This window comes from Ctenopharyngodon idella, chromosome 17 (assembly GCF_019924925.1).
Source record: "Ctenopharyngodon idella isolate HZGC_01 chromosome 17, HZGC01, whole genome shotgun sequence".
NCBI classification, from domain to species: domain Eukaryota; kingdom Metazoa; phylum Chordata; class Actinopteri; order Cypriniformes; family Xenocyprididae; genus Ctenopharyngodon; species Ctenopharyngodon idella.
The window spans coordinates 10,260,769-10,288,148 of record NC_067236.1 but is presented as its reverse complement, the minus strand read 5'-3'; the positions used below and the strand labels follow the sequence as shown (position 1 = coordinate 10,288,148).

General features: G+C 39.3%; 1 protein-coding gene across 6 annotated transcripts in view; it reads right to left on the bottom strand.

Moving 5' to 3' along the window:
* Nucleotides 1–27,380, bottom strand: part of esrrga (estrogen-related receptor gamma a) — a 180,580-nt gene that overhangs the window by 42,559 nt on the left and 110,641 nt on the right. For all 6 annotated transcript variants that reach the window (XM_051868895.1, XM_051868897.1, XM_051868893.1 and 3 more), the window contains 2 exons: nt 17,131–17,546; nt 14,181–14,297 (listed from right to left, as the gene is read on the bottom strand). In XM_051868895.1, the coding sequence (XP_051724855.1) occupies nt 14,181–14,297; nt 17,131–17,546 (533 nt within the window). The remainder of the gene's footprint in view (nt 1–14,180; nt 14,298–17,130; nt 17,547–27,380) is intronic.

The window sequence follows — 27,380 nt, the reverse complement described above, 5'->3', positions numbered from 1 at the left end:
CGAGCGCTGATGGAATGTCATCCAAATGATTGAAATGTTGAAATTCATAATTGGAAACACAGTGCTATCTTATGGCCCTCTCCCTCCACACACACACACGTACGCAGAGCTCCGTCACAGCAGCAGAGGCATGTGTGAGGATGGGCACGGCAGTGGTTTTTATGGTAATTGAGGCAGTTATATGAGGTGGATGTGGACAGCGCCTTTCTTCTGCCGAGACTTAAAGAGAAATAAGCGTGCGTTATCTTCCTGCCGGCAGAGCCGCCCTATTGTTGATTCAATAATACAAGACGGCTCTTATCAGGGCTCGGGGTGACTGATTGGCAGGCCGATATGTTTAGACAATGTGCCGTGTTCAAACTGAATTTACCCAGGCCTCCGGTCTGCCCAGGAGCAAGCAGAGCAGAGCGAATTAACACCACACAATGGACTGAGACTCTTTCAACATCTCTACATGCCCCCCTTGGCCCATGTCTTTTTCTGGACTAAACCCACGATGATTATGATGATTACTGTGGTTAACGGTTATAATGATAATAATAGATGTAAATGAAAGCTAAATATAATAAAAAATAATAATAATATTAATAAATAAAAAGCAAAATATAATAGTAATAATAAATGTAAACGAAAGCAAACAACAACAACAATGTCATTAAAATCAATTTTGTGGAACAAATTATAAATCAAAAATAAATAAAAACTATATAAATAATTATTATGATTGCTATTATTATTAATAATATTATTAGCAACAGCAACAATAAATGGAAATGAAAGCAAAAATTCAGTAACAACAAAAAGACGACGTGAATGGAAAAAGCATCAACATGAATGAAGACAAAAAAAAAATCATAAAGGTGCAGCAGGAAGTGCAATGAGAAATGTAGCTTTAGTTACACTATTCAACAAAGATCAAAATACATTTCGACCGTGGTGAAAAAATGCAATCACAGACATTCCTATCCCAATGGGATTAGAGGACACCAGAGTTAGCCGAAAAACTGTAGTTAATTTGCTTCATCATTTTTACCAAGGTTACGCAAGAAAATGTTTAATTCGAACATGATTAAAATCATAAAGTATATCTGTGAAACAAATTTACCAAGGACAACTAGTTCCATCTGAAATGCATCAATGCAAAATCAAGGAGCATAATTGTGTTTACATTTGAGGTCCCCGTTTCATTTAAAGAGACACCCAGTGGTGGGCAAAAGCCAAGGCAGAACGAGACGTTAAAAACATACGGGTGTGTAGGGTTGAGATATCGGCCAGGGGAGGTGCTGACCAGCATTGCGGGATCAAAAGGAGTGATTTTTTGCCTTCATCTGGCCTGATGGTGGAGTAAATGAGAACAGATCAGCACTGCGGTCTGTGGGCAGGTGGCTGTCGGCCGTCGTCCGTCTCCCAGCCATTAAATTGCTGGCAAGATGGAGGGCCTTCCTTTCCTGTAGCCACACTTACAGATCAAACAGTGACAAATGAGATGTAACTGCACTTGTAAAGCAAGGCTACAATCTGTCAAAGTACAATATAATTTGTGATCTGATGTGGCAACCACGTTGTCTATTCCTGACGTCTCAGCTTGCTTGCGTTCACCTACAAAATCTCAGGGTTTTTTTTCTATCTCTTTTTCACATTCTTTCAAAGATTCTTTAAATGCACTGATTGTTTGAACTGAAAATTGTGGAAGATACTGATTTTAGTTATGGTTTATAGCCATTATGATGACCTATGGTCCTATACTGATTTTTTGTTTTTTAGAAAAGCATTCAAACTAAATCTCCAACAAAAATAGTTACAAAAATATATAAATATTTGTTTATATAAATATTATTATGATTAAATATTTAAGATATTTAAATGGGGATAAAGTCCTGATATCATCAGCTTCTAATTTCTACCTAATTAGGCCATTAATACTACTACTACTGATAATAATAATAATAATAAGAATAGTAAAATATATTTTATAAGTATTATCATAAACAAATATTTATATTAAATTGGGGGAAAAGCCCTGACATCATCTGCTTTTAGTATCTACCTTATCTGGCTGATAATAATAATTTATAATAATAATAATAATAATAATTTTAGACAATTAAAAATTAAAATATTTTAATCCATCAGACAAACATGATTGGCATACAGACAGACAGACAAGATAGACAGACAGATATAGATCGATAGATAGATAGATAGATAGATAGATAGATAGATAGATAGATAGATAGATAGATAGATAGATAGATAGATAGATAGATAGATAGATAGATAGATAGATAGATAGATAGATAGATAGATAGATAGATAGATAGATAGATAGATAGATAGATAGATAGATAGATAGATAGATAGATAGATAGATAGATAGATAGATAGATAGATAGATAGATAGATAGATAGATAGATAGATAGATAGATAGATAGATAGATAGATAGATAGATAGTTCTAAAGCTCCATTGTCTGTGTTTGTGTGTGGTAGGCTTGGTTATTACCTGAGGAAAATCAGTGCAGAGGAAAAAACTACTTAGTGAGCTGTATGACTGCATTAACAAGGCCTCTCTCTGCCTGAACAATTCCTCGCCTCTAAATGATCTAATTAAAGTCTCATCAGTCGTGTGTCTCGGGCCGAGCCCTCCGCTGCTGCATTCAGACACTTTCACACGTAACAGCGTTCCCTGCTGTGTTAGCACTCCCCTCGGCCTCACTGATCCAATGGAGGGCTTCTGATACATCATCATAACAGACAGTGGGTGTCTTCTGAGGGTGGAAGACTTGAAGAGGTTTAGATGTTGAGCATGAGTATACGATGGGGGAAGAGGGTAACAAAATTAACCCTTAGGGGTGGAACAGTGATAGATATGGAAATGAGTTAACTGTTATAACCACAAACCACTCAGATAGACTTTCAACACATTCCTTATACACATACACAATGAGTTATCCAAAAAAAGTGTCTCCTTCAAAAATGTGTAAACATTTTTCAACATGACGGGGCAGACAGATTTTCGTAGCAGGTCATAGTCTATCAGGGGCTGTAAGATTGATATGGTATGTGTCACTATGGAAGGGCGTCAATGCTGTAAGGCAGTGGGTGATGGTGTCCGTCTGATGGGGGAGATTGCATTAGAGCAGAGCACAGGATGGTGCTGGGGGCTGGGCCACACTGGTTAATATGGGGCAGTGGGGAAACTGATGGTGTTGTAGGAAGGAGGAACGGGCTGTAAACGGCCTGCAGGTTGCTCAGGTCGGTCAGTGGGAGATGAGTGGGTAATTGCCACTTCACCATGCCCAGTGTGTTCATTCAACCCTTCAAACGACAGAACCAGCCTTTTCTGCTTTCTTTTTTTCCATAGTACATAACTGGGACTCAAAATGTGATCTGAAGTATGTACATTCATAGCATCAAAACATAAATATGATATAGAAAAACAAGAAAAAAAATATATCCTAAACTAGAGACCACATTGGACCACATAAATGAATATTAATCATTTAATAATAATTTATATTATAGTATATTATTTACATATAAACTATTTATTTAAATATAAGTACAAATACATATTATATATATATATATATATATATATATATATATATATATATATATATATACACATACATACATACATACATACATATATATATATATATATATATATATATGAATCATCTCATTCCTTCCAACTCATCACTAAAAATATCTGAAGATATTGTTCTATAGGCGTCAAATTCACCTCATCAGCACTTATTAAAAAATCAGTACAATTAGGCCATGTAATTAGCCCAAAGCAATTTAAAGACAATGAGTAAATGAAATGCTCTGCAATCAGCTGACATTAATTTTGCATTGCACATAGTCAGGGCTGCACTGACTCATCCCACGTGATCATGACAAGGGAAGATACTGTGACTTTTATACTGTGTGAATACTAACAATACAGGTGCAAAAAAAAAAACTTAAACCTTTGTTGACTGTCTGACTGTGCTCTTTGTGTGTGTGTGTGTGTGTGTGTGTGTGTGTGTGTGTGTGTGTGTGTGTGTGTGTATTTTTGTGAGACATTTAGGTGAGGTAAACACAGGAACCGTAAGTGTGGTGTGGGTTTACAGCTGAGTGACGGGGGTATGACCCACTGAAATACACTCTTCTAAAGAAACTTCATGTGTCAGTCATATCAGTGCTTTAACAGCTCTGTACCGGACAGCCTAGGGTACTGGGAGAGGATAATACTCCGTTTGTAAGTGTGTGTGTGTGCACACAGCAGTGCTTTTTTTCCATTCAAGACATGTAATGTTGTGTAGAGACCTTTACCACACTTGGAGCTTAAAATTACAATCTTTCATATGTGTTAGAAGCATAACAGCTAAATATGCGGTCTGCTATCACATAATCTGCAGGTTCAGTTCTTCACTTTGAAGAAAAGCATCTGAATGGCAACCACACAGAAAATAGAAAATGGTAAGCAACATAAAAAAAAGTGTCTAACAACAACAACGGGCAGATCTGTGGGGATATCGCTGATAGATTAACACCCTGCATCAAACTAAGCAGGTCATTTCTACACTATTTTTGGATGAGAAATTAGCAGATGCGTACTGATGTGCCTGGTGGTAACAAACCTCTGGACAGAAATACATTTATAATACTTTGTTTCAATGCCTGTGACCTATTTTACAGCAAATTAGACAATTGCTTTTGTACATGCTGACACTCATGGTAATTAGACTTGCACTGTTGTGTTGTCGTGCGCTTCTAAAGAAACAGATGTGGCGGCAAATGTGTCATCGTGAGTTTAAGGATTCGCATTAGAAGATTTGTTTCGAAGTAAAAGATTTGTAATTGTTTAAAAGAGGAAAAATGTGATTTGAATGCAGTAGCTACATGAGGAAGTCTGGAAAAAGTAGTATGTAGTACTACTAAAGCATATGTTTACTCTTTAATTCTCTATATTTGGGAGTAATGATATTGCATCCAGGGTGATTAAAATGCAATTGATCCTGAATTCATGTAAGTGTTCACCTTGCTGACTACAACGTAGGAACTCAAGACTTTCTCTCACCTGTGTGCCTGCTCCTGCCATTCATAGATTACTATTATCAAGCCTCTCAAAGCCAGCAGTTCCACACTGCACCAAATTTAGCATCTCCATCCCCCCTCAGGGCCAATACCAGAGCGGTCTGTCTCTCAAACAGTCTTCCCAGCCTTCCACATCTACATTCTTTGCTCAATCGCACCAGTCCACATGGATTGACAGAGTGTGATGACATGGATATCACATGCCTCGAGAATGTGTGTGTGCAAGGTGACGTTTCCCAATAAGTGAAGATAATCAGGAAAGAGAGGATGAAGCTCTCCTCCTTGTGAGGGCAAACAGCCGCCATTGGGTTGTAGCATCACTACTGGCCTGCTTCCTGACATAAAGAAATAAGGACGTTCTCAGTGCGCCAGCTGTGCGGGCATCAGGCCCCTGCCAAATTCCAGACCCTGCCCTGCAACCAAATCAGCCTGGCCGGCTGGAAAAGCACAGTCTGTGGGCTCAGCATGGTCTGTCTATGCAAAAAAACCTGCCGTCTGCAGGCAGCGGCGCAGAACCGGAGAAGCTAAGAGCCCAGTCCGACTGGTGCCTTCATGCACAAGTAAAGCCCAGTAAGGAAATTGGTCACAAATTGTGCAGCCCAGTAAGGAAATTGGTCACAAATTACCAAAACAAAGCAGTCGGAGAGAGCCAGTGCAGGCAAATCGCGGCCTGCGGCCATGGCCCACTGCACTGTACAGAGCGCTGATTGAGTCACATAATTCAAAACGACATGTTACTGTTGCATTGTTATGACAGTCGGCCAGCTGCATGATTGGTGCGGTTGGAAAAGCCCATATAGAGCCATTAAAAGGTCAGCAGGTGCTGGACAAGGCAGCCGCACGTGCATCCCAGCGGAGACGTTCTCCGGGATTGCGGGCGGTGGGCTGCAAGCGCTTGCGTTGAGGGACACGCTGAATGCTGGAAGCGGTCCAGACTCTATTGCCGAGCCACTCAATCACAGGCTCAATCGAAGGCCCTCGCTTCAGCAGCGTCTGCCGGGCCTGTGGAAGTACACGTTCACAGCGCTTGCATTTACTGCGCTCTGCAGGGAGCACTTCACAATATCCTCTCGGATACTACACTACACTGCTGTTTACCAAACGACTAGGAGTGAGGAAAGAAAATTTGTTTGCATTAATGTACGGTGGGCCCAAAGGAGTATTTTGACATCTATGTCACAATTAATGTATGAACTTCATTGCACTAGAAATAAAATATAAAATCAAATGGCATCTGATAAAATTATACTAGAGAGCTTTATATGTATATCTAAATTGGGAAAACATGCATGCAAATTAAATTATGTTTTACTAACCTTTTATAACCAAAAAGTGTCTACAAATACTTTGTCTTAATTTCAAATAACTAATAACTGTTTGTAATCGCTTAACTAATAACTGTTTAAGTCACTTCAAACCTGACAAATTTCTTGAAAAATTTATATTTCTTTCACATAAATGACACTTAGTTTGATATTTTATCTAATACAAAATCATTCACACCTTAAGTACTTTTTTTGTGCCCACTGTATGTATACATCACCTAATTATGTGACTATCTGCCATGGACGTGCCAAGCAGCTGCCTTCTGGGAGAAATCGTCATTTATTAAAGTGTCAGCAAAGTGTCCCTGGTGCTCTGTATGGAAAACGAAAGAGCACAGACCTCCAGCTGTCCCTCTGCCCACAAGTGGCTGTGGCAGACTGGGAAATGCTTGAGTGGAGGAGGATGGGAAGAGTCCTCCAAAGTCAGCAGCATGTAAGATCTTCCCCCGCCTGGCTGGGGTCCAAACACACAATGCTCATTCTGCCTCCGATTCAACGCAGGGACTTCCACCAATCCTCTGCGGGTTACTCGAATGCCTAAAGATGTCATTTAGTTGAGGATGGCGAGCAACCAGGGAACGGGAGAACAGAGGGATTGGAGGGGAGGGAAGAGCGGTGGCAGGGGAGAATCGAGGAAGGAGCCGAGGAGGGATTTGCGCTACTGTGCCTTCTGTTGCTGCTGGAGAGGAGGTGGAAAAGGCACGACGATGACCTTTCTGTCTCTGCACGGGAAAAAAAAGAGAAACCTCTCAGCAATTAAGAGGAGTTAATGCCCTAATTATGTGTGTCGTTTTAGGCAGCGCCAGAGGGGATCTCCTAAATAGTAAGAGAGGGTCGGGGGAGGAAGAGGAGAGATGAGGGGGATGGAGGGTTACGAACCAGGCTGTTTCATTCCCAGACCCAACCTGGAGGGGAGTGCTGTGGCTAGTAGTTTGGGTTTTTAAGCAGGTGCAGTAGATTGGGCGACTCCCGAATGAGCCACCTAGGGTTATTTCAGGTGAAGCAACATGCTCTAAACCCTTGAAGTGTGCGGCGAGTATGGGAGGAAGGAGTGTGCTGTGATACACATCACTAGCGCTATCAAGCAGGGCCTGCCAGTCAGTTATAACACTATAATGAGGCTGTCATGATATTCAAATGACTCCGTTGTGAAGAATGTGACTGTCTATGGTGCACACTTTCTCCTTCACAATGAAGGAGGCAAAAGTCTTCTTCTACTCAAGATCAAAACTGTTTGTTACCGTAATGTATATAGTTATTTTATATAATGAAATGTAAAATTTAGATGAGATTTCTACCATTATGTGGTACTGGTATAGTCATCAGCGCAGTTCACAATGATTTTTCTGTTAAGTTGGTTTTGTACTCCACAGAAACTGAGTTAGCCACATATCTAGCACTAAATTAGTTTTAGTGGCTTACAAGAAGATGGTCAACAGTTTGTTTTTTAACAAAGAGATGGGTCGGACCTTAAACTGAAGGTGTAGCACAATCACACACCGATAGAAAAACAAACCAGCTTTGAAAAAGAGTTGCCATGCTGACATTTAAAAGCACACACAGAGGCGCTATCTAGGAATAAAGTAGGGCAAACTACAGAGAGAGAGAGACTGCATAATGATATCACCCCCCTGAGAGCTCTCTTTAAGACACTAGCTCTCTATTTTGGGGAGGCAAGAGTGGGGGAACGTGGTGGGTGGAGGGTGGTCTCAGACGGGTCCTCTCCTCAGGCTCTAAATGAATGGCGGCGTTGCATAATCCAGCGAGCCTCGCCCGCTGACAGCACGATGATTTATGCCCCCCGTCAGAGGAAGAGAGGGGCGAGAGAGCGAAAGGCAGATGAGGAAGGGACGGAGTATGAGAGAATGAATGAGAGAGAGGGAGAAAGAGAAAAAATAAAGAAAGAGGGAAGGGAAGTAAAAAACAAAAATGAATGGATAAAATGTAGAAATGGGGTGGAAGGCAGAAAAGAAGAAACGAGGAAAAAGGAGGTGAGACAGATGCACTCAGCGGGACTCCTGTCAAGCCAAGTAGCCCTTTCTCTGTCTCGTTCACTCTCTCCATCTTTTGCCAGAGACACTTGGGACGACTTAAGTCAGACAGCTACAAGTTATCATATCTAGTATAAAATGTATGTTAAAAGATTTGATTAATATTATTTTTTTCATTTATATTGAAATTATTGCATCAAAACCTAGATTTGAATTTGGGCCTAAAGAGGTATCAAAATGCTTTATTATAGAGACTGATATATCGGCCAATAATCGGTATTGGCTGATAAAAACTAATTTTCACACACAGCGATAGTCAGGGCCGATATATCCTGTCAATCAAAAGAGGGCAGGAAAATGCACTGCATTTGGCCTTTGTGTAAAGAAAATGCTAAGAAACCAGGTTGATGTTCAATATTAATAGTAATTATATGAATTAACAACATTCAGAAAGTTAAGAAATATTAATTTAATCTTCAGAATTTATTTAATGTGTGTTAATATTAATTTGAGTGATGTTTGTTTATAACTGATACCAGTTACTCTGAAACAAGTTGATAAAATGGAGAGTATAAAGTTTTTATTTGCATTTCTTTCAAAATATAATAATTAAAATACAATGATTAATTATAATAAAAGTAACCTATCATTAATTTAAAAGAAGGTATAAAAGGCAGAACCCCCAAACTATCAGTATCGGCAGATATCACTGAATAATCGGCGGAGAAATTTAGTATCGGTGCATCTCTAGTTTATTATACAAAAGTAAACAAAACTGTCACTAAAATCAAACATTTAAAAGCATAATAATAATATAATAATTCTGGTATTATTATTATCCAATAATCTATGATGAAAATAGCAACAATATTAATAACAACAACCATAATAAAATTAATTATTTATTTTAATATAATATTATACAATTATTATTAAATAGTAAATAAAAATTAAAAGGTAGTAACAATAATAATACTTTACAACATTAGATTAAAATAATTACATAATAATAATAGTGGCAGTCAATAACCCACCATTCAAAACAGGATGAGTGGATGCCATGCAAACTGTCCAATTTGGCAGACAAATTTGTACTTTGATGGCCTTTGACATCAACAAGAAAGATCCACCAGTTGAGAACTACTGATTTAGACTTGTACAAGAGAAAATAATATGGGATGTTTAGCTGATGAGGTGATTTTTGCAGTAGCGTATCTGTCCACTGTGATCATTGCCTGCAGCATGTTCTGTGTCAGTCATGATAATGGTGGCAGTGGCCAGCATGCTATATATTTCATTGAAGGGTTTGAAGCACAGAAGCAGAGGAATTTTAAGCGGGATTTGATGCAATGAGGCAGGCTTTTGAGTTTTAAATTGCTCTCTTGCTCTGACTAAAAGCAGCACGCACTCTATATGTATGAGTATGTATGTCAGTGTGTATGTGTGTGAGAGAGAGAGACACTTTAGCCTACTCATATCTACAGGCAGGTCTGGTTATTTTGCTTCCATGGCTGCTCGTGTCCCCAGAGAGATGCGGTGGGGAGAGCCACTGCTGTCAGAATCCAAACTCCTGCCTTCGTTAGGACAGCCACTATCTATAACACAGCACAATAATTGGGCGAGCTCTAATTGCCTTCTGCAGGAATTAGATGTTACATATTCGTAAGGTGCATCCCATCACTGCCAACCTACGTCTGCAGGTTTCTTATTTTCCCCTCTTCCTCTCTCATTCGCAGTTTAGATCAAAGCACTTCATTGTTCAATGAGGGAACTAATAGGCATATAGAATGTCCTGTAAACTCGGAATCTCAAAAATATATATTATAGTTTTTAATTTAAATTATTATCCACATATACACTCATATTTCATGTACATAAAGCGCTAAAAGCTCCAGTACTGATATAAGAAATAGTGACCAATTGGACGGTACTGTTGCTTAAATGTTAAAAAGTAATTTAGATAAAAAACTGTAGTTTCAAAAAGTTTGAAAAAACATTCCCTCACCATAAAGTCTCAAATCTATAGTGCTGGCGAAAGACAGAAGTATCACTCCAAAAGAACAGGACAAAGAGAGGTATGAGGCATATTAAGTATCTTGCTCTGTGTAGAAGGTCATCCATTTGTGTGTGCAGACATGAGGGATGAGTGGCTGAGAATCTACCATCAACATCATCATCACACGTATGCACATTTTCCCTTAGCTTGAGTGTGCGAGGTTTCGCAGAGTGAAGAGCATGTAGGTATTTATGAGTGTGTGTATATGCATTAGCGTCCTAGTGTATATGTTCTCGTGAATAAGTGGTTTCTCTGAGTGTGAGTGTGTGTGATCAGCGCCGCATGCATCAGCTCGTCTGTGAGTGTGTGAACTGCATCTCTCTAAGTGTTGTGTAATAAGCACTCTCCAGTCCTGATGTACGGCTCTCGTTCCCCTCACGCTGCGTACCGCCGGGTGCTTTAGCTTGAGCATGTTAGGGCTGATTCCCGGCTCTGGTCTCAGGCCAGTGCTCTGTCAGGCCCCGTCCCTGTCTCTCTGACTGTCTGTGGATATAATTTTACAGTTGGGTGCCTAGAGGTAGCGACGCGGCAGGAGGTTGGCCCCCAGGGTCAAACAGAGATGTAGCTGGAGGCAGCAATTTCCTTGCAGCTAGAGCGCGCATGTGCCTGCAAGGTGAGCACCTGCACACACTCTGCGTTGATACTGAGAGGCTTTTCTTGTGCATATGTATGAGCGGAGTCTGTGTACAATATGGGGGTGTTAAGCTGCAGGTGAGAACTGCGTTTTGATAGGTGGACAGATATCATGTTGGGTGGTTCAACTAGCCTTGCGGTGGTTTGGCTCTGTGTGCCGAAGGATTTCATCACTTTGGATGCCTGGTATATAGAACTGCAAGTCTTGGATGCGTGTGTGTGTGTGTGTGTGTGTGTGTGTGTGTGTGTGTGTGTGTGTGTGTGTGTGAAGGATCCTTTCTTTATCAGGATTTCCTATCCCATCCCTGCCTCCATGTCTCCCAGGGGTGACAGGGCTAATTTCAGACAGATCTTTCCCTTAAGCAAGCTGTTGGCTATGGGTAACAACACAACCCCCTCCCTCAAAAATCTCCTACTCCAACCAGCGGCTCTGCACGGACACTGACACGTCGGCTTAGCCTGTACCTCACCAAAGCTAGCCAGCTCAGTTAACATCGACTGACAACTAACACACATGCACACACACATAGATGCCTGATCTGGATTTAATCTGATCCCAGGTCAGTGAGTTCTGCATTAAAACACTGTAAACAACAAAACCTGACAAACGTGCTAGCATATAGTTCAAAAGTACAAGTGTTGTAAAACCAACAAACAAAATGTTAGCATAACATTTGAGGTTAGCAAAACCATGAGAAACATCAGTCGTACAATTTAAATATTTAAATATTTCATATTTTGTGCAATTTAAATATTTCATATGAATAGCCATGATGCAGAATTGTGTTTGCATGTCTAAAACAATGTGCTAGTATAAAACGTTAAAAAAAGTAGATAGTAGTAAAGTGTTGCAAAACCGTTAGCATAGCATAGTTAGCATAGCATTTTACACACAGAGAACTGTGAGCAACAACAAAACCAGTTCCAAATATTTAATATGAATTTCAGTGAGCTTAAATTGTCTTTGTTTGTGATGTTCAAAAGTAGCTAGTACAATTAATATATTCAAAACCAATTTAAAAAATGAATATCAATAAGGCTAAATTGTGTTTGTATGTGTTGGTTGTGTCTAAAAAGCTGTAAAAACAGCAAGCCTTAAAAAAAACAAGCTAGTGCAACATTTAAAGGTAGCTAATAAAGTATTGTAAACCTGACACAAAAACAATGTAAGCATTTTACACAAGATTTTATAAGCACAGTCGTAAGGTTGAAGTGTATTTGTATGCGTGTCTAACAAAGCTGTGAAAACAATCAAAAATAGGTGCTAGCATGATGTTCAAAAGTAGCTACTGTCATAAAACTGACTAACAAAATAAACAATGCTAACAAAAACATAAGGAACCAAACACAAGCGATTTAAATATTTTATATCAATAGCCATGAGGTTAAACTGTGTTTGTACAGTACGTGTTGTGAAAACAAACTTTAAAAACAAGCTAGCACAACATTTAGCAAATCAAATGATGTAAATCTGACTGAAAGTATAGCATTTTACCCACAGATTTTATAGTCAGAAGGTTGAATTGTGCTTGTATCCGTCTAAAAAGCTGTGAAAACAACAAGCCAGAAATAGGTGCTGGCGTAACGTTCAATAGTAGCTACTGTCATAAAACTGACTAACAAAATAAAAAAATAAAAAATGTGAGGGACCAAACAAAAGCAATTCATATATTTTATATGAATATCCATTGTTGAATTGAATTGTTTGTATGTGTGTTTTTTTTTCCTCCTTTGTGTGTAAAGTGAACATGTTTTGGAAAAATAAGAAAATTGATGCATCAATTTTTCAAATGACCCTTATTCATATGTAGAGGGGGACCTCTGTATTAAATTCAAGCACTTTACAACAAATGGTTGTGCCATTGGGTGCCATTTTGATATATGTGTGTATGGGTGGCTAGCAGCAAGAACAAAAGGCTGCTATTTGTCTGGGTGCTCATGGGAGAAGATGCCATATCAAACATGCAACTACATCCCTCAGACCTTTCTGAAAACAGGCCTCTACTTATCAATTACCTACCTGTCAGCGACACCGGCCGTGTAGGCAAATGTCCCTGCACAGGGCAACAATAGCGTTGAATGAGATTGCCATTTGCGTGTGTGTGTGCGTGTGCATGTGTGAGAAAAAGACGGATAATATAAAAAAGAAACATTTCACGCGGACAAAAACACGCATATGCGCACGCTCTCACGCTCAACGAAAACAAATGTGGACCTGTGGGGCATTTGCGCCTGCTGTTGCACCCCAGCTGTGTTGCTTTGGTATAATGTGAGTTGACCACTCAGGTCCGCAGAAGGTAGGTTGGCCGTAGGGTTTGTGTGTGTGTGTCTGGTCTTGTGTCTCTGTGAATAAGGTGCAGTCTACCTGATCGTGACTTAAAGGGCCAGAGCGTTTGTGTCCACACACCCCCGTGGCTCCACAGTGAGCCTATAAGGGCCGTCACTTGCGTCTCTAAGAGGTCCTGTGCTGTGAGTGACAGGAGCATAGCCTACCTCTCATTCCCTCTCACGTCTTCCCTCACCCGCCTATGACGACGACTCTTTCATAGGCAGACAAAACACATCCTGTCTACCTGAATGAGAAGCGAGGAAACGAGCTGCCGTGCCGCATTTCTGCTGCTGAAGATATCAGAAAGGACTTTTTTCCTGTGTGAAGGTTAAAGGCTAGTTCAGGCAGCTCCTCTGTAAACTTTTAACATCAAAGGCTGGGAAAGCCTGGAGAGCCAGAGCCTGTGTTTCCACAGGAGAGCGGCGGTTTCAAAATAACTGCTTGTCCATTTGGCAGACCTCTGAGAAAATGCCTCACAGGCCGTTTCTCTAAATAATAACCAGTCTTGTTAGTTAGAACTGGACCTGGAGGCCGAGACAAAAGATGGTGTTTGGCTGACCGTGAGTGGCCCTAGGGGCAGGAGGCCAACCGGCCCTTCAGTTTCAACCTTGACTTCATTCTAGACCTGTTCTACTTTTCTTCTCCCTCATAGAAACCAGTACGTTTTCTCAGAATAGTACATAGAGTGAGAAATACTGCCGGACAGCGGATAAAATGTTCATTTACTCCCCTCCCCGACCCTTTTTATCACTCTCTCACCTTCTCGCATCATGCCGACAGTCAGACACTTCATGAAGCGGCAGGCTTGGCAGGACTTCCTTCTGCGTTTGGTGATCTCACATTCATTGGTGGCGGGGCAGCTGTACTCGATGTTTCCTGTGGCGAGGCATGTAGAGGGAAGGAACAGAGAGTGTTTAATGACTGCCAACCAAAACCTCATTACTGTAGCAATCTAGCAAGAAATATCATGCATTTTATTATATCATATATTATATTTTATCATACGCACATATAAAAGCTTGGGGTTGGTAAGATTTTTGTTTGTTTGTTTTTGAAATAAGTTACTTTTGCTCACCAAGGCCACATTTATTTAATCAAAAATATAACAGTAATATTGATCAAAAATAATGACAATTTAAAATAAGTTTTCTATTGTAATATATTTTAAAATGTACTTTATTCCTGTGATGGTAAAGCCGAATTTTCAAGCAGCCAATAATCAGTCTTTAGTGTCACATGATCCTTCAGAAATCATTCTATGTTGATTTGATGATGCTCGAGAGACATTTTTTATCATCACAGTTGAAAGCAGTTGTGATTTATTTGAAATTGAATTCTTTTTAACATTATAAAGAACATTATAAATACATTTACTGTCACTTTTGATCAATTTAATGCACCTTGCTGAATAAAATAAAAAAAAAACTTTGCTATACTGCTATACTTAATGTACATTTTCAAACATTAAACTCTCAACCAATAAAATACTGCGAGTGCAAACCCAAGCTTAATTTGTCAGTTCAAAAGAAGAGACTGAAATACAGCAAACACATGCCATCATATCTGCATATGTGTGTGCAAAAGGTCATGTAGGAAAGCGCCACTGGCTCTCCTCAGAGGTCATGTGTCACGGATCTGTGTGAAGCTGGGCAGGCAGGCAGACTTTACTAAACCTAAACAAAGACCTGCAGGTCATAATTCACCTCTGAGTGAACTTCCAATCACCTGATGACAACTAACACAGCTCTTCATCCTACCAATCCCCAACATAAAGCACAGAGAGCCACAAGTTTGCCATTGCAAGCCCTGGCATAGACTATTACAGCGTGTTCTTTGAGCATTATGATGCAGTAAATAGGGGAAAAGGGCCATTATATATGCTTGTTATTGCAATGGCACACACATAGAAGTCTCATAAGTAATCTGGCACACAATAAAGCATTTAAATAGTTCTTTGGCAGTATTATGAGAATTACTTGCCAGACATAGTAATTTAATATAACAAATTTAGGGTTTGGAACAGCTTATGGCAGTGCAGAAATTCTCAGTGTATGGAGAGAATTTGCGCTATAGAATAACTATTAGAACACACACGCACACACACACACACACATTGAAACAGACTCTCACACACACGCACTCATGCAATTAACATAGGGCCCGTCTGGGACCTCCACACTGATGAAATATTTCAGAGTTAATCAGACTTTGTAAACACTGATTTGTATTGACTTCTCTTCTGTGAACTGATGTTTCCTCATTAAAAAGCAGATTAGCAGCACGAGCAGGGGGGCTAAATGCTCAAGACTGCTAATTCAACAGGAAACAGTATTTAAAGTATGCATGTCCATTAAACTGAGCTCCAATATTCATTAGTCAGGTAATCTCCCGAATCCATTAGGGTCTTCGGATTGGGAGGAATCTGTGCAGGTGGAATGTGTGTGGAGATGAAAGGTGATTCGCATGAGGGATGAGGCTGGTTGAGTGGTCCTAACCAGCTGGGAATGTTTTAAGGAGGGAAAAATCCTTGCCAATCTAATATAGGTGCTTTCCTCCCAGTAGTTGAATGCCAATGGCCTGAGTGCTGTGTCCAGGTTATCAACACAGTGGAAAGGAGGCTGTATGTGTGTGCGCATGTGTGTTCGCTGACAGGATAGAGTGATGTGATTTGAGTTAGGTGGCAGTCGATTAGTGCAATGTCCATTGTCTATCACTCAAGTGCCCACCAAGAGGTTTCAAACAAGATATAAAATGTCCCAGGCGTTTTCTTCCACTGCCTGTCTTCATACTAAACACTACACTTCCATCATTCATCAGTTGTAGTCAAATGCCAATGGAGCTCATTACCAGAGAATGGCGACAACATGACCTTGAGCTGACCTTACGCTACAGCCATGAAGTAAGGAACGGATTTGGGAATGTTTTTGGCTTTCTGAGGTTGCACTCTTGGTGTCCCCCTCCAGTATTTTGCCACTGCCTGGCTATGAGTGGCTCAATTGGGAGGTGATAGATGCAGGTTGTCAGGTGGCATTGGAGGAGTGCCACCGGAATGCCAGCTGCCAGTGATTTGAGTGGCCATGGCGCCCGTGCTGCAGCCTGTCCAAGCGCCCTCACCCAAACCGCTGTCCTGACATCCCTGCATCCCTGAACTCCACAACCCCATTCCTTGCTTCAAAAACCTGCCAGTCTGGAAGTCAACAAATGTCCAGCTGGATGGGATGTTTTTGGAAATCACCAAGAGTTTTATTGGCTAATGGGATGAAACACACCGATATGTCAAATTCCCACCTTTCGAGGCTTTGGATTGCGTTCAGGCTGAGCAAATTTTTGACCCATTTATTCAGCACCTACTTTGTTCCTCAGAGCTTCGCTGTCACTTCTATACATTAGCAGATGAGTCACTTCCTGGTATATTCAATAATTGCTAATCTCCCGTTTGAAATTACTGATCAAGCTTTTTAATCTGAAGCAATAAATGTTTATTTCTTTGCAGCAAATACCATTGACTAATAAGCCAGAGCATTACTCTTTGGCTTCACATGTCTACTGGACGGAAAGCTGCTTAGGTGGCGTAAAGCCAAAGGACGTTGGATGTATGGAATTGCTTTGTGCTGATTCTAGGTATTGCACTTTGACTAAGTCCCTCTGAACCCCTGGTCTGCCACCTGAACCTAGCTGAAGTTCTAGCTGAGGGAGGGTAAAAGCCAACCTTGAATGGTCCTCTTGAAAAAGGCCTTGCAGGCCTCGCAGGAGGCAACGCCGTAGTGGTAGCCAGAGGCGATGTCCCCGCACACCAGACACAGGCGCTTGGGCATGGAGTTCAGCATATACTCGCATTTAATCTGCGAGTCCTCTGTGATGGTGCTGGAGCAGTCCTCGTAACGCTTGGCTCCGGCTCCGCTGGGACCAAGAGCACCAGTTGGGCCGTAAAGAGTGGGTGAGTCCAAACCGTTCTGATGGCCGTTCATGGTGGAGCTGTAGCTACCGCTGGCGTCTGAGGAGCCGCCGGGGCTGTGGTGATTTACGCTGTCCGTCAGTGAGGCGGGGCTGGAAGGTTCTGTCTTTATGTAGGAGGGGCAACTCGACTCAATGTGGCGGTCCTTGCTGGACATTCTGCAGAGCAGCCTACAAGGATAAAACATAACAAAACAAATATTGAAGTGTTAGTGAACATGACCAACAGTAAATGATCTTAAAGAGTATGGAAACCAAGAAAATTATTGCTGAATTATTCTTAGATGTTTGTGCTGAAAAGACCAACATATGGTGCCTTAGATGTTAGCAATCTGCTAAATTCATTTTAGGCATAGATGGTCTTTTCAGCAGGCGCAACTTAAAAATGTGTCACCAACACAAAGCAATTGAGAAAAACAAATGAAATAGAAACATACAACCCAGCCCCCCAGCCCTTAAGAGCGACTCTCCATTCTGCACATGGGTCCACCTCCGCCTTAGCCTGAGAGAACAGAGGACTCAGCAGCTAAAAAAAGCCCCTGATTGAGAATTCAGAATTCTAGTTTTTTAGCATGTTAATGACTTCTCTGAGAGGAAACATAAGAGGAGAGGCATATGAGAGCCAGTGTGCCACGGTCCCCTGGGTCTCACTAAAGTGTCTGAGTGGTTGTATATCTGCACGGCTGTAAAGAGGAGAGCTAACATCGCTACTCTAGCATAGCGTGCAGCCAATTGAGTTCTAAAGAAATGTGGCACAACCAACTCAGTCATGTCCCAATAGTTTTAGATCCTGTCGTAATACATACATAAACACTCTACAGTAAATAATTGTTTGTTTGTCAAGTCATAATGATTTATTTATGATTGTTTATATGCACTCTACAATAATGGATTTTGGACAGAATTAATCTATTAATTACAACATAAGTATAATTGCATAATAAATATTATATTTATTCATTTATATTTAAAAAAAAGTAAATAAATTTGAACTCATAATCAACACGGATCATTTAGATTCATTTTCATTTGACAGGGCAAATAATGATCTGAAATGATGTATTGACGAGTTACAGAGTATAAGTCAAAGCCTGTCATTTCTCCTGCACCAAAATCGTCCATCTCCACAAAAAAAGTGCTAAAGGCCTTTTCTTGTGATTGTGGATCAAGAGGTGGGATCCGGTGATCAAATGCACCATGACAGATGAGCGTCTGCAGGGCGGAAGGGAGAGGGACAGTACGGAGAGCTCAGCGCCATCACTCACTTTCCAGTCAATATCAACTTGTTCTACATGACTCTAATCAGTGCGGAGGCGCAAAGCAGTTCCATCATACTCGCCCGTGGCCAGTCACCATACACGCTCGCACACACACACGCTCATACGCATCGACGGACAGAAAACAAAAAATCAGCTAGACAGACACAAACATCCAGTATCAATCCAGTAACACAAACAGACACCCACACAGTCAAAAGCAGACACTCTTCAAAGCCAAACAAAAGAGCAGGCCGACCACCCCACCCACCCCACGTCGCTCGATACCGCCAACCCATTTAGTTGAACCACCCCTCCACCCACAGAGCCCTGGGAGAGAGGCCTATTAATGAGCGCTGTAATTAATAGATATCTCTGCTCTGTCTTACAGGAGGCTTCAAGGCCTGCAAGAGTGGATTAACCGTTTCCCCTGTCAACAATCCAGAAGACCCTGAGCTGGGTCCTGCAGGGCGTAGTGGGGGTGGAGGGCGGCACTTCACCGCAGCCGCATCAATTAGCAGCACTTCAATATCTACATTTAGCAAAATGTGATCGTTCAGGGACTGTTTGTTTCTTTAAAATCCTCAAAGGTTTTTGGGGGTTGTGATTTCACATAGACTGAGTGTGAGGTCACGCTTAAACGCGTTCTCTTTTTTCCCTTAAATGCATTAGCGGTATAAAGGTGTGTAAAAAGACAGATGATGGCGGAAGAACAAAGACTTTATATAGAGACAGAAAGAAAATCACAGAGGATTTATACAGACAACACATCAGGACCATTTTAACATGGAGATGGAGGGGGACAAATAAAATAGGCAGTCTGGAAGACCACACAAAGGTCTTTTTAATTAAGGAAGCCCGCTTCTAAATGAGGGCTCTAAAATCCGGTCAGCTTGTAAAAGATGACTTCTTCTGAGGCCCATAAAGCAAGAGAGCAAGAGAGAGTGAGAGAGTGAATGAGAGAGATCTTTAAAGAAACCAGACCAGCTTATCATTCAAAGGAATTTTAAAGAACTAGACTAAACAACATATCTTAAAAAATTCACATTTTGGATTATAGACTGAGAAATGCAACAAATGACACAATTAAATATTATAGGACTATGAATTAATTGTGAAACTGACATGGTAAAGATGGCTAACACAAATGAGAGTTTGTCAAAAATTGCCAGAATGATTAATAGTATAGAAAATTAAATTAAAATGACCAAAAATTACAATTATTTTGGATGCATAAGATTTAAATACATACTTATATAGTGATATATTGTCACTAATATATATATATATATATATATATATATATATATATATATATATATATATATATATATATATATATTAGTGACAATATATCACCATATATATATATATATATATATATATATATATATATATATATATATATATATATATATATATATAGGTACATATTTTAGTCCTATGTATAATTAAAACAAAAAAAAAAAACTGAATTACTGGATTAAAAAAAAAGGAGGTTAAAAAAAATAATAAAAATGGTTCATAGTACTAAAGTGATTAACTCTGTCATTTAAAATAAAATAAAATAAAATAAAATAAAATAAAGGAAGTAATGGAGTAATGGAATATTAAGAACAGGCAAACTTTCAGCTATTAATGCATTCTTGTGTAAAAAGCCAAAATGTGCTGAGTCAAGGCACCTGTTTCTGTGTATTGCAGTGAGAGGCAATCGATTATGAAAAAGCTCCTATTACACTTCCACTGATGCATCACTGACACACACGCACACTCATACTCACAGACAGGTGTCCTGGGGTGTGCAGAGGGCCACAAAGGTATTCTAGAACATTCCAGTAATGTCAAGGATGCATGTTGTGTATTTATACACAGTGTAAAGCCGGTTAAAAATCAGTGAAAACACAAGCACCAAAGACTGTTTACACTCACAACATATTCTCTCATTCTATTTTGGGTGATGGAGACAAACTGGTTTTTGTGAGAAACCCGCCTCCTGCCCTGAGTGACACAGAGACTGTGAAGTCAAAACGGCGGGTAACAAAAGAGGAAGGGGCCAGCATTGAAAGAGCCCCTCGTGCTTTACAGTGGCGCTCTTAAGACTCTCAACAGGAGACACCCTGCTCTATAACTTTGACTGAAAGTTATTAGCGTTCTCTTTCTCTCGCTCTCTTTCTCCTGCTCTTTGAAATTCTATGACTCTATTAATCCAAACCTGCAATATTCACAACTCTCTATAAATTCAATTGTCAGATGGTGGATTTTTATTCTAGGCCGCACTTGAATCCAAAATTAGAGGCAGTAAAATTCACATTAGCTCTAAGAGAAATGGAATTCTAAAGCCTATATTTTAGAAGAAAAGAAAGCCCTTTCTGACAGAGAAGAGACTATTTGAGAGGTAATGATTTTATCTGTTTTCACCACTGCCTGGCGCCGAGCTTCAATCCCACAGTGTGCCATTAACAAAAGGAGTTCTTATGCTGAAAAGCAGTGGAATTTAGTTTAAGCTTATGAATGGAAATAATAATCGTCAAGTGGAAGGGTAGAAAAAAGGCAGGCGATAGTCAGCCGAGAGACAAGATTAAAAAAAATACAGCACAAGACATAATCGGTTGTTCTTTATTGTTAGGGACATTATTGTGATTCGACGTTATAAATAGCGCTTGAGTTCGTAAATTTCTTGTAAATTATACCAAGCGCTGCTGCTTTCATTGTGTTAAGGTTCTAGTTTAATTCTGTGACCGTGGCAAAATAAAAATAAAAGTCTTTTAAAACAAACGAAACATTTGGTTTTCTGAATAGTGTTGTTGAGAATTTTGCTGTTTAAATAAGCTGACATGGTGAAGTCTAGCTGGCTAAAAATTTAAGCATCAGTAAGGCTGTGGTAAAAATTATAAACAAATCTGTATATGCTTTTTTTTTTTATTTGTCAGAATTTACAGATGTCATGGAGATGAATTATAGTGAATATCTATTACTGCAAATTAATAAATTAGGGCCAAACCAGAGTTATTCAGCCCTGGATTCTATTGTTGCTAGCAAAGAAATAACTGTCTCTATTCATGACCAATAATTATATGTTTTAGTAATGTGAAAAACTTGAAAAGAGGTTGCTTCCTGTCATTTCTGAGAGAGTAACACAAAACATCTCAGATGTGCAGTCACAGTACAAAGGACAGAAGTGTATATTTCTGATCTTTTCCAGACATCAAATATGTAAGCCGTCTATTTGTTGAAAGTTAAAATTCAGAGTGGATCTGCGAGCAAAGAAATTATTGTTTTCCTCTTGTTTTCCTTTAGCTGTTGACTCTCTCTTATTTTATGTGCTGAGGCAAGGTATCACAAATCAGCAGGAAAACAATTTTGGAAAACACAGCCACTTGGCAATGACAAGGTGTCATTAGCCTGTTTGATCCAGTGCTCTGACAACTATAGAGGCAAACATATAATCATTGCATTAAGGTGCAGCCACTGAGAGTTTCTCTCTCACTCTCTCTCTCTTTCTCTCTTTGCCGGAAGCAGTAAGTCTGTGTGATCACGGATAGCTGGAGGCGGCACAGTCTGCTAAATGCTGGAAAAGAACTGCCCATGTGAGCTACTGAATGTTTAGAGCCGTGGATGTGTGGGAAAATGTTTTCGAAACATAAATATCTTTATATTATCATATACAGTGTGGTCCCAAAGGTCTAGGACTACATTGAAAATATGTTGTTTTTTTGTTTTTTTTCCTTATTTCATTTAATGCTTTATGATTTTATATAAAAAATGACTAATTGAATAAGAAATATTCAGTGATAAAGTAAAAGGGGGTAAAAGTAAAAACAAAAAACAAATCAGAAATGTATTTTAAAAAATGTAATTATTTTTATATATTATTTATAATCTATACACTTCATGCTGATGATATAATATACACTGGGTGAAAAAAAAAAACATCAAGAAAAAAATATAAGCATTTTTACTAGTGGTATGCTTTTTGGACCCCATTGTATTTCACACCTATAAATAACTGCATTTAATTATAAAAAAATAAAAAAAAGACATTTTAAATTGCATTCCTAAACATTTGTTTTACTTTTGGAGTGAGTTAAAAGCACATTTGCCCTAGAGAAAGCTGTAGGATATTCCATTAAATGTTAAAAAACAGCAACTGAACTGCCTCTTTACTGAATAGATACTGATTTCTCTTGTTCCCGCATGAGAAATACAGACGTGTGAAACAGGTTGCCTTTTCCGGCTGTATGGGCAGATCAATTGTTATAACATTACTGGGTTGGAAAGTAGTAATTCACTTCATTGTCGATGGACGCCTGCAAAATAACACCTCTGATTACATGCAATCAATGTGATAATGACAAAAACACATTTGTACAATGGAGCGAGCTGCCGTAAAAATGCCAGCGGCGGGCCAGTGGAGATGAGGAGCTAACGCTCTGCTCTGTAATAAATACTACAGGAGGATCAGCAGCCTTTAAAGCTCCAAATACAATAGAGTAAATGTAGATAAGAACGTATATTTACATTTTGCAAATTCTTTATGCAAAAGTATATGTATGGGGGGAGGGGGGTAGACAAATTAAAGTAATTTATTGGCTTTCTGTTTTGTCTGTTTTAAATTTCATTTATATACAAAAAAGAATATGCTGTTCTCTCTCACTGACAACAGTGCAGGGTTAAGATGTCCAAACCCGATACGAGTCACGTTTGTGTGTGTGTGTGTGTGTGTGTGTGTGTGTGTTTGACAGTCCCTGGAACACTCGTAGATGAAAATCTTGATGATTTAGGTCATTTTCCTGTGCGGGCAGATAAGTGTTCTGCTTTATCAGGTAAGATGTCCCTCCCAACAGCACAAACAACACACGTATACACACACATATGCTGTACACTCGCATGCATATCTTGTTCTGTATGCATTTTGTTTTATAATTTTATTAAGAATTTCAGCAAAAACTGCCAGTCTAGCTGTCAATGTAAGAGGACAAACTAGAGTTTGAAACGCACAAAACAGGATTTGTGAAGTTTGATGTGATCATTATTTCATTATCTGAAGCTATTGCGGGTAGGAGCGAGCGACTGCTTCTTCAGTAGTGACAGGCCCTAAAGAACAGGGCAGAGCAAATAAGCTTTGGCATTTTTCAATAAGCAATACGCTTAAAATCACTGCTTTACCGCTGTTGGAGCGCAGCACCCATCTATTCAACCCCAACAGGACATGAGAGCAGATAAGCGAGGATGAGCCGCAGTCTCAAAGAAATGAAATTGCACGTAAATATAATAAAAAAATAACGGGAGTAAAAAAAAAAAAAAAAAATGGAGATTAAAAAACACATTCTATTAAACAGATGGTTAAAGAGGATTTTATTCTAGGAAATATGACAAGCGTATAAAAGAGGTGCTGAGAGTGGGAAAAAAGAGGGAGAGGGAGAGAGAAATGGTGGTTGTTTTTTGGTGAGTGAACCGGTGAAAGCCATGTCTTTAACCAGATCAGATTCTTGAAATTGGCTGTCAAGGCAGGATTGTCCTGAGTTATAGCTGTCTATCACCCCCGCTCACATGGAGACGCGCCGAGCTGCTGTCGCCTTCCCCTGCCGCAAAGCATCTTAAATTTTCAACACCACCATCTGTTACAAAATCTAATTCACATTCCGCCCATAATCGGGTTTACCTCTGTAATACCCGTTCTGCCACTCTCTCTCTCTCTGCACGAAGCCGGTCCCCAACCCTGAACACCCTCCATGTCTACAGGCACTTTCATTAGGGTGAAAGAAGAGGCGAAAATAGTTGAATCATTTTTCAGCATCTTTGATGATCAAGATTTTAACATCACTCTTCACTGACAGAACTACCACAGCTATACTGCTTTTTATCATAGTTGTCAGAGACAATAATAATGTATGTGTTAATATATACATAGTAAATTATTATTGTCTGTGACTATTATATATATATATATATATATATATATATACACACACACACACACACACACATATATATATATAATTTTTATATTTTTAATGTTTATATATTTTTATAAATTATTATTATTTAATATATAGATATATTATTATTTATCATTATCAGATATATAATAGACAGACAAAATATATACATAATATATAAATAAAACAACATAATTAATAAGAATAAGCATTTAAAATAATACCAGTAATGATAATAGCACTATATTTTCATTAAGTACTGCTAATATGAAAATTTAAATATGAAAAAGTACATAAGAATATCATAAATAAACTTATATTTTTAATTATTTTAATGTATCAATAAAATTCACTTTAATATCAATATTTTGTCATTATTCAAATTTGAAATAAATTAACAAATACATGTTAACTGTAAATGTCATACAAATATCACATCTATCACTAAGGCACAATAATATTTCAATAAAACATCCAGCTATTTCCAACAGGTGGTCCCTGCCCATCAGACTCCTGAAAATTTTTAGGTTTTAATACTACAATATAAAACACCTCAGTCTAATAATCCTCCCAGTTATAAACCCAAAAGCCCTTCATTTCCCATCTGCGTTTAGAGCAATCTAGTTTATTACGCAACCCTCTAAATTTACAGTAACAAGCCGCTCCCTTGACAAATTAATCATTTTCCGAGTATTTGATCATATAAATAAAACAGTGCCTCTGGAGGCCGAGGAGCTAAATCAGTTGATTCCGTTTATCTGGGAAATGGCTTGCATCTGGGTAACAGCTCACCAGCAGATGGAGAGGTTTTTCCCCTGACCCCAGGACCAGGCTTCTGTCTCTCTCACTCCGCTCTGAGATGAGAGTTATCAGCGGAAGGTGTGTGCATGTGTGTGAGGAAGTGTTGAAGGTGGGTGTTCGCCTATTTCAGTAAAGGGATTTATTTTTCAGAGCAGACTTCCACGAGCGTTCAAAGTTCTCCTAGTTCCCAACAAACCCGGTGCCCTTTTGTATTAATGTATGTTTTTTCCCATGAATCTTATGCTGGCATAACTGATAACTGTACTGTAAATAGTGTGTGTGTTTGTGTATCGTATGTGTCTATGCATGTGTACATGCGTGACAGTACCGGTTTGATGACCATTGTTGTATGACTACATGAGTACATGTGTGTGAACCTATGCGTGACTGACCTCAAATCCTCTGATACAGCTGCTAGTAAAACATCCTGCTCTGTTTGGCATGTGTGTAAATGTGTTTGACAAGTTTATGCCTTGCATTGCAGGAAAATCATTAGAAAAATGGAATTTTCTAATGTAACGCACTCATCCCTGAATAAACACCAGTGACGCACATCTAGCACCTCAAAATGAATAAAGGCAAGATTTCAAACTGTGCTGTGACCAATATGGATGTTCAGGGTGAAAGCCATGCCCTCCAGCTCCCAGCATGCTTTGCTTCGGGCCCATGGCGTGACACGGTAGTGCCTGGCAGGCCTGTCTATTGAGAGCCACAAGCTCCGACTATGCCAGTAACGTGATCCTGATTGGCTTAGAGCGGAAAAGACTCTTGCATGAGAATGGAGCCTAATTGGTTTGACCCAGACTAACCTGTCCCAAATCCAATCCATGTAATACATTCGAGGGTCCCTGTCAAAGCACAGTCACCTTCTTTTAAAAGGTTTGCTTAAAAAAAATCCTGCCTTAGGACACACACCTAACTATACTCCAAAAAAAACATCAGCAGATGATTACAAGGTGGAAGTTAAGTGTTCAAACTGACATCAAGCCATTCCTAATTTACAAAATAATGCTTTGCATACTAATCACTAATATACTGATGTTCCTTTGAAGCACCTTTAAACACACAACCACTAGAGATAATTTGCTTGTTTGCTGCATAACTAACATTTGTAAATTAAAATGAAGGAAGAAATATAAATGTTACTAAAAAATAATTTATATATCAAACAAAATAAAATGTACCTTTTGAAAATAAATCAAAGAAGTGAAGGCACTTTTCTCTCTGACCCTTCCATAACCTCTAAAGTAATAACCATAAATGACCTGAAATTACAACAGTCAAACAAAGACATTTTACAGAAGATGGCCTGAGAGAGAAAGAGAGAGAGATAGAAGGGCCTGGTGAGGACTCTTAACTGGTCACATCTGGCTGTATTTTATACGCAAATCAGCCCCCACTAAATCTAGATAAAACTCACTGACTCGTGATCGGAGCAATGATCTTCATACATCTAAATTTATATGCTAATCGGAATCCTTGAAGCATTTAACACATTCCTCTGCATCTGGAGGGGACGACAACCGGCAACCTTTCCAACCTATACCCATAAACTCAACATAAACTTTCCCTATCCATCTAAACTCACAACTACATTCAATCTGAGCATATCTATCTATCTATCTATCCATCTATCCATCCATCGTCTGTCTGTCTGCCTATCTATCTATCCATCCATCCATCTATCTATCCATCCATCTATCCATTGTCTGCCTATCTATCCATCCATCCATCCATCCATCTTCTGTCTGTCTATCCATCCATCGCCTGTCTATCTGTCTGTCTATCTCCATCCATCTATCTATCATCTGTCTGACCATCCATCCATCCATCCATCCAATCGTCCATCCATCCATCCATAGTCTCTGTCTATCTATTTATCTATCTATTTATCTATCTACACTGTATTTTCCTGACTTATCACAACATTTTTTTTCTTTTGTCAAATCAACTTAAATAATGTGGTTCAGATAACATAACATTTTGAGTTTCTGTTGATTAATTCAATA